The sequence below is a fragment of the Myxine glutinosa genome, chromosome 7 (genome assembly GCF_964187855.1).
Source record: "Myxine glutinosa chromosome 7, kmMyxGlut1.1, whole genome shotgun sequence".
NCBI classification, from domain to species: Eukaryota; Metazoa; Chordata; class Myxini; order Myxiniformes; family Myxinidae; genus Myxine; species Myxine glutinosa.
Window position 1 is genome coordinate 25916580 of NC_136267.1, and position 14122 is coordinate 25930701.

General features: G+C 45.6%; 1 protein-coding gene across 1 annotated transcript in view; it reads left to right on the top strand.

Annotated features, from left to right (window-relative positions):
• Window positions 1-14122, top strand: part of NCAPG2 (non-SMC condensin II complex subunit G2) — a 275080-nt gene that overhangs the window by 95625 nt on the left and 165333 nt on the right. Inside the window, exons 13-14 of the mRNA XM_068121956.2 lie at window positions 2169-2321; window positions 6441-6663. Coding sequence (XP_067978057.2) covers window positions 2169-2321; window positions 6441-6663 — 376 coding nt within the window. The remainder of the gene's footprint in view (window positions 1-2168; window positions 2322-6440; window positions 6664-14122) is intronic.

The window sequence follows — 14122 nt, forward strand, 5'->3', positions numbered from 1 at the left end:
AATGATGGAAAGGACACAACGACTGGGATAGATGAAACGACGCAAGGGGTACAGTTCTCAAGACCTCCGGAGGAGGATATAATTAGTGGTGGAGAAAAGGGGTAGATTACAAGGTAGAGTGAGGTAAAAGACACAGAAGAGATAGGCACTTAGATACAATCTTATCTATCCCCGACAGACCACAGACAAACGGAACAAGACTGACTTACACAGGGATTGATGGCAGGAAGGACAGGCAGTCGATAGCACAAGGTGCACCTTGGCTCAGGGACAGGATAAAGCACGGTCCAGTCCAGAGATGCGGGGAGGTGTCACAGCGCTCGGAGGTGGCGTCCTTCTTGCTCCAAGCTCAGCGCGCATCTGACGTCACCTCCCTCTTCCTGCGCATGCTCAGCGGGGAGTGACACGCCCTCGGCTCGTTGGTTCCGCCCCAGATGGGATCGGTCCGCCGCTTCTATTGGGTGCGGGGGTTACCGGGCTCCGCCCTTGACGAGGAGCTGACAGCGAGCCCCTACTTGGTAACCCCGTCGAGCACATGTTCGATGGCGGCTCGTTGGAAAGGCCTGGTGCCCTCCCAACACCCCCTACCAACCAAGCCGGAGTGAGGACGCACACTCCCCGCGCCGCCGCCGCTGTTGTTGTTGTTGTTGTTGTTGATGCTGAACCGTGAGGAAGAGCTGCGGGGAGGTATTGGGAGGTCCTAAACTTCCTAACGGTGCCATACAATCACATTCTGGTGCAACGAAGAGTCAGAATTAATGGAAACGAGTCCTTAACTGACATAGACTAAGAATAACTAGCAAGATGTCCTATAGTTGTCTTACATGAGATGCGGTGAACCTGGGTGCGACATTTAATGGGGGAAATAGGGGGAGGTCGGGTCTACAGAGTGTTGTTTACAGAAAATGGGACTCGGGAATGGGGGATTGGGGATAGTTGGGAAGTATTGAGGAAATAGGGGAATATTTACAAGCGGATATGGATGGATGTAAATCCCATATCCGCAACAATATATATATATATATATATATATCTATATATATATCTATATATATATCCATATATATATATATACAGTGAAACCTTGACTTACGAGTGCACCAACTTACGAGTTTTCCGAGATACGAGCCGTTGCTCGGGCGGTTTATTGCTTTGAGATGCGAGCCGAGATCTGAGTTACGAGCTTACGCCACCCGCCACCAAGTGGGTTCCGGTCACGTGGTTATCTTGCCGTGCAAGCATCTCTGCCGTATATCGCTGCTGCTTTGTTTTCGCATTTTGGTTATTTTGGAGCTTACGCCACCCGCCACCAGGTGGGTTCCGGTCACGTGGTTATCTTGCCGTGCAAGCATCTCTGCCGTATATCGCTGCTGCTTTGTTTTCGCATTTTGGTTATTTTGGAGCTTACGCCACCCGCCACCAGGTGGGTTCCGGTCACGTGGTTATCTTGCCGTGCAAGCATCTCTGCCGTATATCGCTGCTGCTTTGTTTTCGCATTTTGGTTTGGAGCTTACGCCACCCGCCACCAGGTGGGTTCCGGTCACGTGGTTATCTTGCCGTGCAAGCATCTCTGCTGTATATCGCTGCTGCTTTGTTTTCGCATTTTGGTTATTTTGGAAAATTTCTTAGTTTTAACCATGGGTCCTAAGAAATTGAGTGCCAAGGGCAGTACTGAGAAGAAGAAGAGGATGATGTGCTTGGATATAAAACACGCAATCGTCGAAAAACATGAGCGAGGTGTGCGTGTTGTCGACTTGGTGAGGCAGTACGATCGTAGTACTTCTACGATATGTACGATTTTGAAGCAGAAGTACGTACCTCCAGTCCAGGCCATCCTGCCAACTTGTATGCTGCATACAGGTGAAATATAAAGCGCGAGATATTTTTATATATACTGTATATTTAAAAAAAAATTGGTGTGGTTTTTGGCGGGCTGGAACGGATTAATAGCATTTCAATGCATTTTAATGGGGAAATTTAATTTGAGAAACGAGCAAATTGAGTTACGAGCTCGGTCACAGAACGAATTAAACTCGTAAGTCAAGGTTTCACTGTATATATAGAAATAAATATAAATACATATAAATGCATATACATATATACACTTCTACAATGCACACCATCAAAAGCAGAAGCATGCTTCCCGTTCCATCATGTTTGCAATGCAGAGCCTGTCGTTTTTACTGGAGAACAAGCTGAGTCACCCGGTTCTTGAGCGGCTCTTACCGGAGGCAAAACTGGGCCTGCACGACCAGTCTGAGATGGTTCGTGTTGCTTTTGTGGAGCTGCTCATTCAGGTTAAGGCCACCAAATCTGCAAAGGTATGGCATCTTGTGTTTCCCCTTTAAAGCTACCACAGTTTCTACTGATAACTGTTTCATGTCAACCGCACTTGCTTTCATCTTTGCGCTTGCTATGTGTGTGTGTGTGTGTGTGTGTGTGTGTGTGTGTGTGTGTGTGTGTGTGTGTGTGTGTGTGTGTGTGTGTGTGTGTGTGTGTGTGTGTGTGTGTGTGTGTGTGTGTGTGTGTGTCATGTATGAATGTGATGTATTTCAGCTAATTGGTGCAACATTATGCAAAATCGAGCTGTGGATGAAAGCTTTGTATGTGGTGATTGTTACGTGCTCCTCCCCGACCCCCTGGTCACGGTGTACCTCCGAGCCCCGAGAGGAGTCACGGCAGAAAAATGTGTTATTCTGTATGTCAAAGATCAATGGAGAAGCCAGCCCAATTGTTTCTCACAAACAAATATTGTATTAACATCACACAAGAATAACAGTACAACAATAATAGTAATCAAAAGTACAATCAATATGTCCTATGATGGTACCATCAATTTCGTAACGTATAACTCACTGTGCTCCAAGTGAGTGAACCAAGAACATTCCCCAATGTCTCTTATTCCCGGCTTCAAGCCAAAGTTGATTCGCTCCAGCGATCGCCAGAACGATATCCAATCGAGACCAGAATCCCATGCGGATGGCAAGTACAGTCACACAGCCAAAGCTGCACAAAGGCTCCCTCAAGGCGACTGGGAAATCCAAAGGCGCCCGCCAGGCGACTGGGAAATCACACCCTCGGGTATGGACTTTCACGGCTCACAGTCGGCGAACCGCAAATTAATCTTCAAAAGCCACGGTGCACACACACACACCAGATACGTCTGAAAGCGGTGAAAACGGCTGACGAAGCAAAGAAACCTTGCTCGACGCGTGAAGCGCACGAGTCAAAATGGCCGACGACCCGTTCTTGAGACGTAACAGCCCAAAGATAATTCTCCTTGGAATCCACCGCCAAAAACCTGACACGCAGGTTGATCGGTCACAGCGATGACAACTCTGTCGAAGGAATCCCTTTCCCGGGAAACCCGAAAGTTCACGAGTGACTCCCGTTCGACAACGTTCGCTTCAGAACTCGGAGCAGCTCGGCTTTCTTGTCCGACTCACTCGCTCCGCCTTCTTTTTGCTCCTCTTCCTCTTCGTCACCGTCCGGTTCCCGTTTCATTTGAAACATTAACCTTTTTACCTTTTGACAATAATAATTGCTATTTCCCTCAAACAACAATAATAATAATACATGGAACCAGAAATGTTTCAAGTGGATGAAAACCACAACAACGGAAGTGACGAATCCGTAACAGTGATAAGCTCAGTAGTGCCAAGAAAGGACTTCGCACAATGGACGATCCCTAGTCGGTGACTGGCTTTGGAGGCCAGCTTGGAAATGTGGTTTTCCCGGTAAAGATCATGGCAGATGGTGAGACCCAAAACCTTGACTGACAGAACTTCTTCAAGAGGATTGCTGAGAACGTAGATGGGAGGGTTTTCCAGACTGTCTTTTCGGAGAGTCATCGTGAGAGTGTGAGATTTGTCATGATTGAAAGACATGTTCCACTTGTTTGACCATTTTGTAATTTTATCCAGGTCTGCAGAGAGTGAAGAGGCTGCTGCTTGCCAATCTGTGGGTTGAGATATGGAGCGGCAGAGAGTGGAGTCATCAGCAACAATATAGAGAAGATTTTCCAGAGTTGGTGAGATCATTAATGAAGACCAGAAAAAACACTGGGCCCAGAACACTGCCTTGAGTAGCTCCTGCCTGGACAGGAAGAGGAGTTGAGAGAGTTATGTTTGGAGCCACACTTTGACTAAGACAGGAGAGGAAGTCCATGAGCCATGTGTGGAGATTTCCATGGATACCAGAAAAGGAGAGTTTGGTGAGCAGGGCGGGGTGCCAGACCGTATCGAAGGCATGAGCCTGAGTTTGGAGCCATGTCAAGGGAGACGGCTCTGATTTCCTGTATGGTGTTGAGGGCCTCCATCCATTGTTGAGACAGCAGAAGCAGCATATCGAGAGTAGAGTGACGTCGTCTGAATCCAAATTGATGATCAGAGATCAAGCCAATGGAGAAGAGGAAGGATTTGATATCAGAAGCGATGATGGATTCCATTACCTTACTGATTATTGGGAACAGGTGATTGATCTGTAGTTTCAAGGATCTGTTTTTGCATCGTTTTTTGTAAAGCGGTAATGTTGACTGATTTCCAAGCAGATGGCAGATGACCTTAAGCAAAAGAGAGGGTGAAGAAAACAGAGAGAGGGTGAGATCGAGTGGCGGAGCAGTATTTTTGAGCCGTGGGCTGATGCCGTCTGGTCCAGTTGCAGAATCGGAGTCGAGGTTTGACAGAAACTTCACCTGTCAGGAGAGAAGTTCACAAAGTCCAAGAACAGCTGGGTTCGACTGGGTAAGGTGGATACAGAGAGCGATGTGTTTGAGACACAATATTTTTCGGCAAACACAGAGTTGAGGCATTCAGTTTTTTCACATGCGGAGTCAGCTGTGTAGCCATTTGAGGTAAGGGATGGGATGGAGGGGGAACAAACACCAGAAACAGCTTTGACTGGACGCCACCAGGATTTGGAGGAGGGAGACAGGTTTGATTGTTCAGTCTCGAGAGTGGAGAGATATTGTTTCCTGGCTCTCCTGAGGGTCGACACACACTTGTTCCAAGGTTTATGGAAGGAATTGAGATTGCCTTCAGTTGGATTTGCCTTCCATGAGGCAAAGGCAAGTTAGTTCAGGGCAACTGCCTCACCACAAGATTCAGTGTAGGGGGGAAGGGTTTGACAACTGAAGACGAGATGGAATAAATCTGTGCATGAGTGAGCAATTTACTTTGGAAGATTTCCCAGGATGAGTTGATGTCGGAGGCAGTCGAGATGGGAGACCAGTCCAGATGTTTGATGGCTGCTTGAAGATCGTGCCCGTCGGCTGGAGTGAAATGCCAGACTCGTCGGCGTTGTGGAGGCTCTTTGAGAATGGCTCTTACGAAAAGGCTTTTGTGTTAATTTTATTACCCTGCTCACATGAAGAGGAAAGCAGGGATCAAAGCAATTGGTTCATGTCCTTCCGTCCATCTGTCTGTCTGATCAGTTTATGATCGTCAGTTTATGATCGTCAGTTTATGATCATCAGTTTATGATCATCAGTTTATGATCGAGGAACAACGTATTTAAATTGAATTTTTGTATTTTGAACAGAAATCGGAACATGAATTTTCCCATAACTTGGCTCTGAATTCATCGCGAACACATGTGCGCAGAGAGGAGCGAGATTATATTTTTACTCTGTCTGCCTGTTTGGCAATCAAACAAAATTGAAAATCATTCCAAACAGGAAACCTCATGTTTTTAAGGACATTATAATGAACGACACAAAAACAATTGGCATGAATAACTGATGTAACATGTTAGATAGGGTGGTGTAATAGATGCTGCGTAAAACGGCGGTAAATCCCAGACTTAATGTATTTTTACGCCTCTAAACTTCTTTAAATTGAATTATATATTTGAACGCTGTAAAATACAAATCGCCTTCATTATATTTCCAAGAACTATGCTATGTATCGATTATAGCATAAGAGGGTATAGTATTGGGGTGAAGAAGAGGCTGACGATATGGCTTTTGTACACAATGCTAATTGATGCTGTGTTCTATGGTGATCTCCTAAACTGTGACAGTCTTTTTAACACAGTGGATAAGAGTGAGGCATGTTTTTAAGTAGTGCTAAACTTCTGGAATTTTTTTAAACAATCTTGTTGAAATCATTGTTTTATTAAAATAGAAGTGTAGACTTGCACACTGTGTCGGGTATCGTGTTCTATAATTTTGTCAAAGCATTATAAATAAATGCCTGCGTGACAAAATGCATGAATACATAACAAGTAATATATTCATTTGATTTGTAATTTTTAACGCTAGTGCTTTTCAAGATGAAATTTATCAATCAAGCAGTGGAACTTTTGTAAATGTCCTGCAAATGATGTCCTGTAAGGTAAGTGTCTCGCAAAGATTTGCAACTTCCGAACGTTTAGTGAACTCTGCAAAACATTTTCATGACTATTTCTTTGCAAGTTCACTTTTTGTGCTGGTGTGTGATTAGTACTGGAAGATATGCCCCATGGACCACTTGCTTGTACGACTGGGCAGTGACACCTCTCCTGTTGCCCTGCGCCTGGTTCGTTTGCTCATTGACTCATTCTTTCCAAGTGGTCAAAGCGAGGATATTTGGTGTGAGCGAAGCCTCACCCTCATCAACATGAATATCCAGGCGGCCTATTCCTTCTACAAGTACACACAGTCAGTTGTTGGCACTTCTGCAGTGGGTACGCTAAAAGACTAATGAGGATGCAAGTTTGAGATAAAAATGAACTGTTTTAGTATATACAGTGCCTTCAGAAAATATTCATGCCCCTTGACATTTTCACTTTTTGTCGTGTTACAGCCTGAATTTAAAAAGGGATTGAATTTCAAATTTTTGTCACCGATCTACACAAAATACTCCATACTGACAAAGTGAAAACATGTGTTTAGAAAATTTTACAGATTTATTGAAAATGAAATATAGAAATATCTAATTTACATAATGATTAACCCCCAGAGTCAATACTTCGTAGAAGCACCTTTGGCAGCGATTACAGGTTTGAGTCTTCTTGGGTATGATTGTATCAACTTTGCACAGCTGAATTTGGGGAGTTTCTCACATTGTTCCTTCTAGACTTGCTCAAGCTCTGTCAAGTTGGATGGGAAGTGTTGGTGAACAGCAATCTTCAAGTCTTTCCACAGATTCTCAATGGGATTCAAGTCTGGGTTTCGGCTGGGCCCCTCAACGACTTTTACATTCTTGTTCTGAAGCCATTGCAGTGTTGATTTGGCTGTATGTTTGGGGTCATTGTCCTGTTGGAATGTAAATCTTCGTTGCAGTCTAATGTCTTTTGCACTCTGAAGCAGGTTCTCCTCAAGGATTCGCATGCATTTGGCTCCATTCATTGTTCCTTCTATCCTTACAATTCTCCCAGTCCTTGCCACTGAAAAGCATCCCCATGGCTTGATGCTGCCACCACCATGCTTCACGGAAGGGATGATCTTAACGGGCGATGAGCTGTGCTCGGTTTCTGCCACATGGAGCGCTTTCCAATCCGGCGAAAGAGTTCAATTTTTTTCTCATCAGACCACATAATCTTTTGCCTCATGCTCTCAGTCTTCCAAGTGCCTTTTTGCAAACTACAGGCATGCTGTCATCTGCCTTTTTCTCATGAATGGCTTCTGTCTGGCCACTCTGGACAATCAATGTGTGGGAATTTGGCGAGGGTTCCTGCGAAAGCTTGCCTACTCTGTGCCAAGAACACCATGGGATCTTTAACGACCACCAACTAATGCTTGTGGATGGGACACCCAGTTTAACATTAATCCGATGAATGGAACACACATTGATGCCTTTCCTTGCCTGTGAGACACCAGGATGACAGTTTATACATGGGCCGAGATTCAAATCCGGGCTAGGTCATTCACAGACAAGTGTGCATACCTCTTGGCTCTCCTGCCAGCCACTGCATTGCTCCCTATCACAAATAAGTATGGCTGAATTTTAGCAAAACATTCTGACAACTTGACGATATTTTTCTTGCCTTTGTCTTCCATGATCAATTCCTATTCAGAATGTTGATAGCTTGCCCCTAGCCTTCAGAATATCCCATTTCTGAGATAGATTTCCCACATAATTTCATTATGTAAGTCATATTTTGGCATAATTATCCAAACTTTGGAAAACCAATTGTCATGCCGTAAATCAGTTTATTTTTCTTCCTCTGAATATTGATTTTGGTAATCATGTGAGCTGTAGGATTGGTTGTAGCGTAATGAAGTGTACACTCTTTTCCAGGTTTGGAGTTAGGAATTTATCATCATTTCATTTGTAATGTCAGTCTTGAAAGCCATGTTTTATAATGTGCTTGAAAGGCCAATAGCTTCTGCTGGGTAGGCTGCTTGCAAATGCTTGTATATGCTTTAAATCCTCATGAGTAGCCTACCCGACAGGAGTATTAGTGAGATATGTAGTATTAGTGAGACATGTAGGCCTTTCATCATCATGTTTGGGCCCTCGTGACAATTTTTCTTTCGACAAGAAAGGCAAGAAGATGAGCCATAGTGAGGATGGTGTACAGTGCCAGTCTTAAGAGCCTTCTCATGTGTAGGCCCCTAGTCGAGCTGTGGTTTGCTGGCCCTAACGAATCAAGTCTGTGCAGTGTCAATTATGATCCAGCAGACATAATGAAGTTGTGCATTTCAAGCTGTCTCAAGAATGGAAATCACATGGGATAAATAAGTCAGCGATTCAATGCAGGGAAAAGCTGAAAAGTTGTATTAAGGATGCAAACAACTCGGCTTCGAGCCTCGATCATGCACACAAAAAAAACCTCAAAGATCAAAGTCAATGGAGCTGGATCAGCCCAAATAATTGTTTTTGTTTGTCTATGAAGTCATGAATTGATGCTGTGAAGAGGAACAGGTTGAGATGGTTTGGCCATTTGTTGAGGAAGGATGAAAGTGACTGGTTGAGAAGAGTGATGGAAATTAATGCAGAAGGAAGTAGAGGACAAGGAAGACCGAGAAAGACTTGGCTAAAGATGGTGGAAGAAGAAATGCGGGCAAGGGGGTTAACAAGGAGAGATGCAGAAAATAGGGCAAAATGGAGAAGATTGTCATGGGGACCGCAAGGCTAACCCCCGCTCTAGCAGGGAAAATGCCCTTAAAATGCATGGTTGTTGTTGTTGTTGTTGTTGTTGTTGTTGTTGCATGAAGTCAAAAACAGTGGATACTAGAACGTCACTCGGGAGAGAGCATACCTCTGCCAAGCTGAATAGTTTACGTTTTGTGTCCCACTGATAGGCCAGATCTGGAGTCTGACCTGAACCAAAATCTAACAGGCTTGTTCTTGTCACCTAACCAACTCGTCCAAGCAGTTTTGTCATAAGTCGTCCACCATTTTTTGAAATATGCTACATATCGTTTTTGGCCCGATCACTCAATGGTGAAGAATCACTTAAAAATTTAAAAATTCTCATATCCGCATCCATATTTGGATCTTCACCAAAAGCAAATCAATTAATCTTTGTCACACACCAAACCTTTCCACCAAGTTTCGTCTGAATCAGTCCATAATTTTTTGTGATATCCTGCTCGCAGTCAAAGAAATAGGTGAAAACATAACCTCCATCCACCTTCGTTGGTGGAGGTAACAAACACTAAATGTTTGTCCACCGAGCTTTGCAGCCACGATAAGCCTTCTTGGTTTTCTTGGTAGTCTGCAACGTATCCTTCACCAATGAGTTTGGAGACATTTTCTTGTACAGAGGCAGACAAACTGTTTCTGTACACTTCCGAATTAATTCTGCTGTTGCCATCATTAGTTACATCATCAACTAGATGGTATTCATAGAATACCTACCCTGCGCAGTGCGCAGTCAACTTGTTGCGAGCCAACTCTAAGTCTCCCATCTCTACCGCCTCTGATATCAACTCATCCTGGGAATTCTTTCAAAGTAAATTGCTCTCTCTCATGCACAGATTTATACCATCTCGTCTTCAGTTGTCATACCCTTCCTCCCGTCCATGGTACACGGTATCTTGTGGTGAGGCTGTTGCCCTGAAACAACTTGCTTTCGTCTCCTGGAAAGCAAATCCAACGGAAGGAAATCTCATTTCCTTTCACAAAGCCCGAAACAAGTGTGTGTCCACCCTCAGGAGAGCCAGGAAACAATATCTCACCATTCTCAAGACCGAACTCTCTTATCTGTCTCCCTCTTCCAAATCCTGGTGGCGTCTGGTCAAATCTGTTTCTGGTGTTTGTTCCCCCTCCATCCCCTCCCTCACCTCAAACGGCTTAACGGCTGACTCCGCACGTGAAAAAGCTGAATGCCTCAACTCTGTGTTTGCCTCTAAATCTTGTGTCCCAAACCCATCCCTCTCTGTACCCACCGTACCCAGTCGTACCCAGCTGCTCCTGGACTCTGTGTCCTTTCCTCCTGATAAGGTGGAAAAGTTTCTGTCAACCCTCGACTCTGATTCTGCAACTGGTCCTGACGGCATCAGCCCACGGGTCCTAAAATCATGTTCTTCTGCTCTTTCACTCCCTCTTTCTGTTCTCTTCACCCTCTCTTTTGCTCAAGGTCATCTGCCATCTGCTTGGAAATCAGCCAACATCACCGGTTTGCACAAAAAAGGTGCAAAAACAGATCCCAGCAACTACAGACCAATCAGCCTTCTCCCAATTATCAGCAAAGTCATGGAATCCATCATTGCTTCAGATATTAAATCTTTCCTCTTCTCCAATGGCTTGATCTCTGATCATCAATTTGGTTTCAGACCTGGTCACTCTACTCTGGACATGCTGCTTCTGCTTTCTCAACAATGGATGGAGGTCCTCAACGCCAAACAGGAAATTAGAGCTGTCTCCCTTGACATTTCACGTGCGTTCGATACGGTCTGGCACCCTGCTCTGCTCACCAAACTCTCCTCCTTTGGTATCCATGGAAATCTCCACGCATGGCTGGCGGACTTCCTCTCTGGTCGTAGTCAACGTGTGGCCCTGAATGGGTTTCTCTCATCTCCTCCTCCTGTTCAGGCTGGAGTTCCCCAAGGTAGTGTTCTGGGCCCTGTGCTTTTTCTGGTCTTCATCAATGATCTCTCTGACTCTCTTGAAAATCCTCTCTATCTCTTTGCTGACGATTCTACTCTCTGTTGCTCCATTCCTCATCCCTCAGATCGGCAGTCTGCAGCCTCCTCACTCTCTGCAGACCTGGACAAAATCACAGACTGGTCAAACAAGTGGAACATGTCTTTCAATCCTGACAAATCTCACACTCTTACAATGTCTCTCCGAAAGGACCGACTGGACAACCCTCCCATCTACTTTCTCAACAATCCTCTCCAAGAAGTTATGTCGCTCAAGCTTTTGGGTCTCACTATCTGCCATGATCTTTCTTGGGAAAACCACATTTCCAAGCTGGCCTCCAAAGCCAGTCGCCGACTGGGCATCCTCCGTCGTGCGAAGTCCTTCCTTGGCACACCTGAGCTCCTCACCACATACAAGGCTTTCATCCGCAGCTCAATGGAATACTTTTCCCCCCTCTGGGCTGGTGCTCCTGCCTCACACCTTGCTCGGCTTCACGCTGTTGAGGCCAAAGCTTTCAGAATCATTGGAATCTCCTGCGATGTAGTCAACACCGAGGGCCTTTCACTCACTCACCGCAGGCAGGTTGGTGGTCTTTCTGTCTTCTACCGACTCCTCTCCAGCCTTGCTCCCCCAGCTCTCTCTGTGCTCTGTCCCCCCAATATTCCTTCAGGTCGCACAAGATCTGCCTGCAACCCTCTTATGGTTAAACTGCCAAAGTCTAGGCTCTCTGCTCACCTTCACTCTTTCATTCCCCTTTTCTCCCGCCTCTGGAACAAACTCCCCCACTCCCTTCAATCCCACTCCTCCCTCCAGGTCTTTAAAACAGCTGTTCACCACCATCTCTTATCTTCCCCCATCGAAAACCTTGATCTTTTCTACCCCCGGTAATTCACCCCAGAGTCCTTGCCGTGTTCATATGTTTTATTCCTCTCCCACCTCCCCCCAAGTCCTCCCGATGTCCCTGCTCTCAAATGTTGTGTTTGTGTCCTTCCCCCTCTTCCCCCTCTCTTTTGTGTCCTTCCCCCTCTCTCCCCATCTTGTCTGCCGCTCCCCTTGTTTTTTGTGTTTTGTGTGTCGGTTTGTCTTTTTGTGTGATTAATGTTAGCTCTTTCACGAGCCTCGATCTTGTATACAAAAAAAAAAGAAAAAAAAAAAAGCACATGATCAGAAGAGCCGATTGGAGCAGAAGAAGAGCAGCAGACATTTTCAGGGAGGTTAGTCATCACCAAGTCCAGAAGAGAAGATGCTCCGTTGACTGAAATCCAGGTCGGGAAATTGACAGATTGTGTCAGTCCCAGTGAGTCACAGAAGTCCTTTGCTGAAGAGCCATGGCTGGTGAGAGAGGTACCCACACCCAGCCAACTGGCATGGTGACAGTTGAAATCACCACATATGAGGAAGAGAGAGTTGGGATGGGTAGATAGAAGTTGGTCCATATTCTCAGACAGCGAGACGTAGATGGAGTCATCACTGTTTGGTGGATGGTACAACACACATATGAACAAAAGGTGGGAGCGAAGGGGAAGCCGTAGCCAAAGGTATTCCTGGGGGTGAGGTGGAGAGAGGGCAGTGCAGGGCGAGTGAGGAAGAGAGTTTTTTTTATAAAGATAGCAACCCCACCTCCAGGACGAGGCTCAGGTCTATCATATCGGAGGAGGGAGTAACCTGGGAGTGATACCAAGGAATCAGAGACATCATGAAGGAGGAAAGTTTCTGTTAAGCAGATCACGTCTGGTTTGTCAGAAGCAACCTGTATGGAGAGATCAGACAAGTTTGAGCGAAGGCCCCGTATGTTTGAGGTCCATACTGTTAAGGAAGAGGAAGGGGGAGCATCGGATACAGAACAGGGGGGGGGGGTGGGGGCGGTAGGGTGAGATGTGGAAGAGGAGGAAGAGGTAGGGAGAGCTGTTGAAGGTGTGTCAGAGATTACAGAATAGCTTGGAGAAAGGGAAGAATGGGGCGAACAAAAGGTTTGATGGTGATTGGGTGAGGTGCATTGAGGTGTTATTTGACGAGGGGGAAGAGTGAGGCAGAAGGTTGAGGGAGATGAAGGGGGAAGAAGCGGGGATGACGCTTTGAGGAGGAGGTGTGAGAGGGGAGTCTAGGAGGGTAGGGGTGTGGGGGGAGATTTGAAAGGAATGGGTGATTGGGAAGATTTGGAGGGGAGGGGCAAGGGGGAAGATTTGAAAGGAATGGGTGATGGGGAAGATTTGGAGGGGAGGGGCAAGGGGGAAGATTTGAAAGGGATGGGTGATGGGGAAGATTTGGAGGGGAGGGGCAAGGGGGAAAATTTGAAAGAGATGGGTGATGGGGAAGATTTGGAGGGGAGGGGCAAAGGGGTAGATTTGGAGGGGAGGTGTGATGGGGAAGTTTTGAAGGGGAGGGGTGATGGGGAAAATTTGGAGGGAAGGGGTGATGGGGAAGTTTTGGAGGGAAGGGGTGATGGGGAAGATTTGGAGGGGAGGGGTGATGGGGAAGATTTGGAGGGGAGGGGTGATGGGGAAGATTTGGAGGGGAGGGGTGATGGGGAAGATTTGGAGGGGAGGGGTGAGATTGGATTTTGAAAAGTGTACGATTAATGGGAAAAGAACATTTATTGCAAAATGAGTTTCTTGAGACATTCGAGTCAAAAATACGTTTGAGGACGCTGAAGGATGGGTGGAGTTCTGGAGAATTTAGGGAATGAATGAAAGATGCACTATAAGAGATGGAAATTTTTTTTGGAATGAATAGATTTGGTGAGCAAGTCGAAAGCATCCTTTTATAGAAGAAGAAGAAAAAGGTGTTATAGAATATGACAGACTACAGTTCTTCAGGGGACAGATTAGACATTTTTTAACAACGTGATCACGTGATCACAAACAACGTGGTCGAAGAACGAACGAACAAATAAGAACAACGAATAAACGAATAAGAACAGAGAAGGAAATATTTTTTTGGTTTTTTTTTTGAGGAGATTTTAAAACAAGGAAGTATGGGGTGAAAAGACAAGGAAAACCAGAGACCAGAAAGTAATTGCAGCGCGATCGAAGAACCACTGAGACAAGAACTAATCCTCAAGCCAAGGTCGGACACGGTAGCCTACTTCACTAGGCCTCAGAATACGCGAT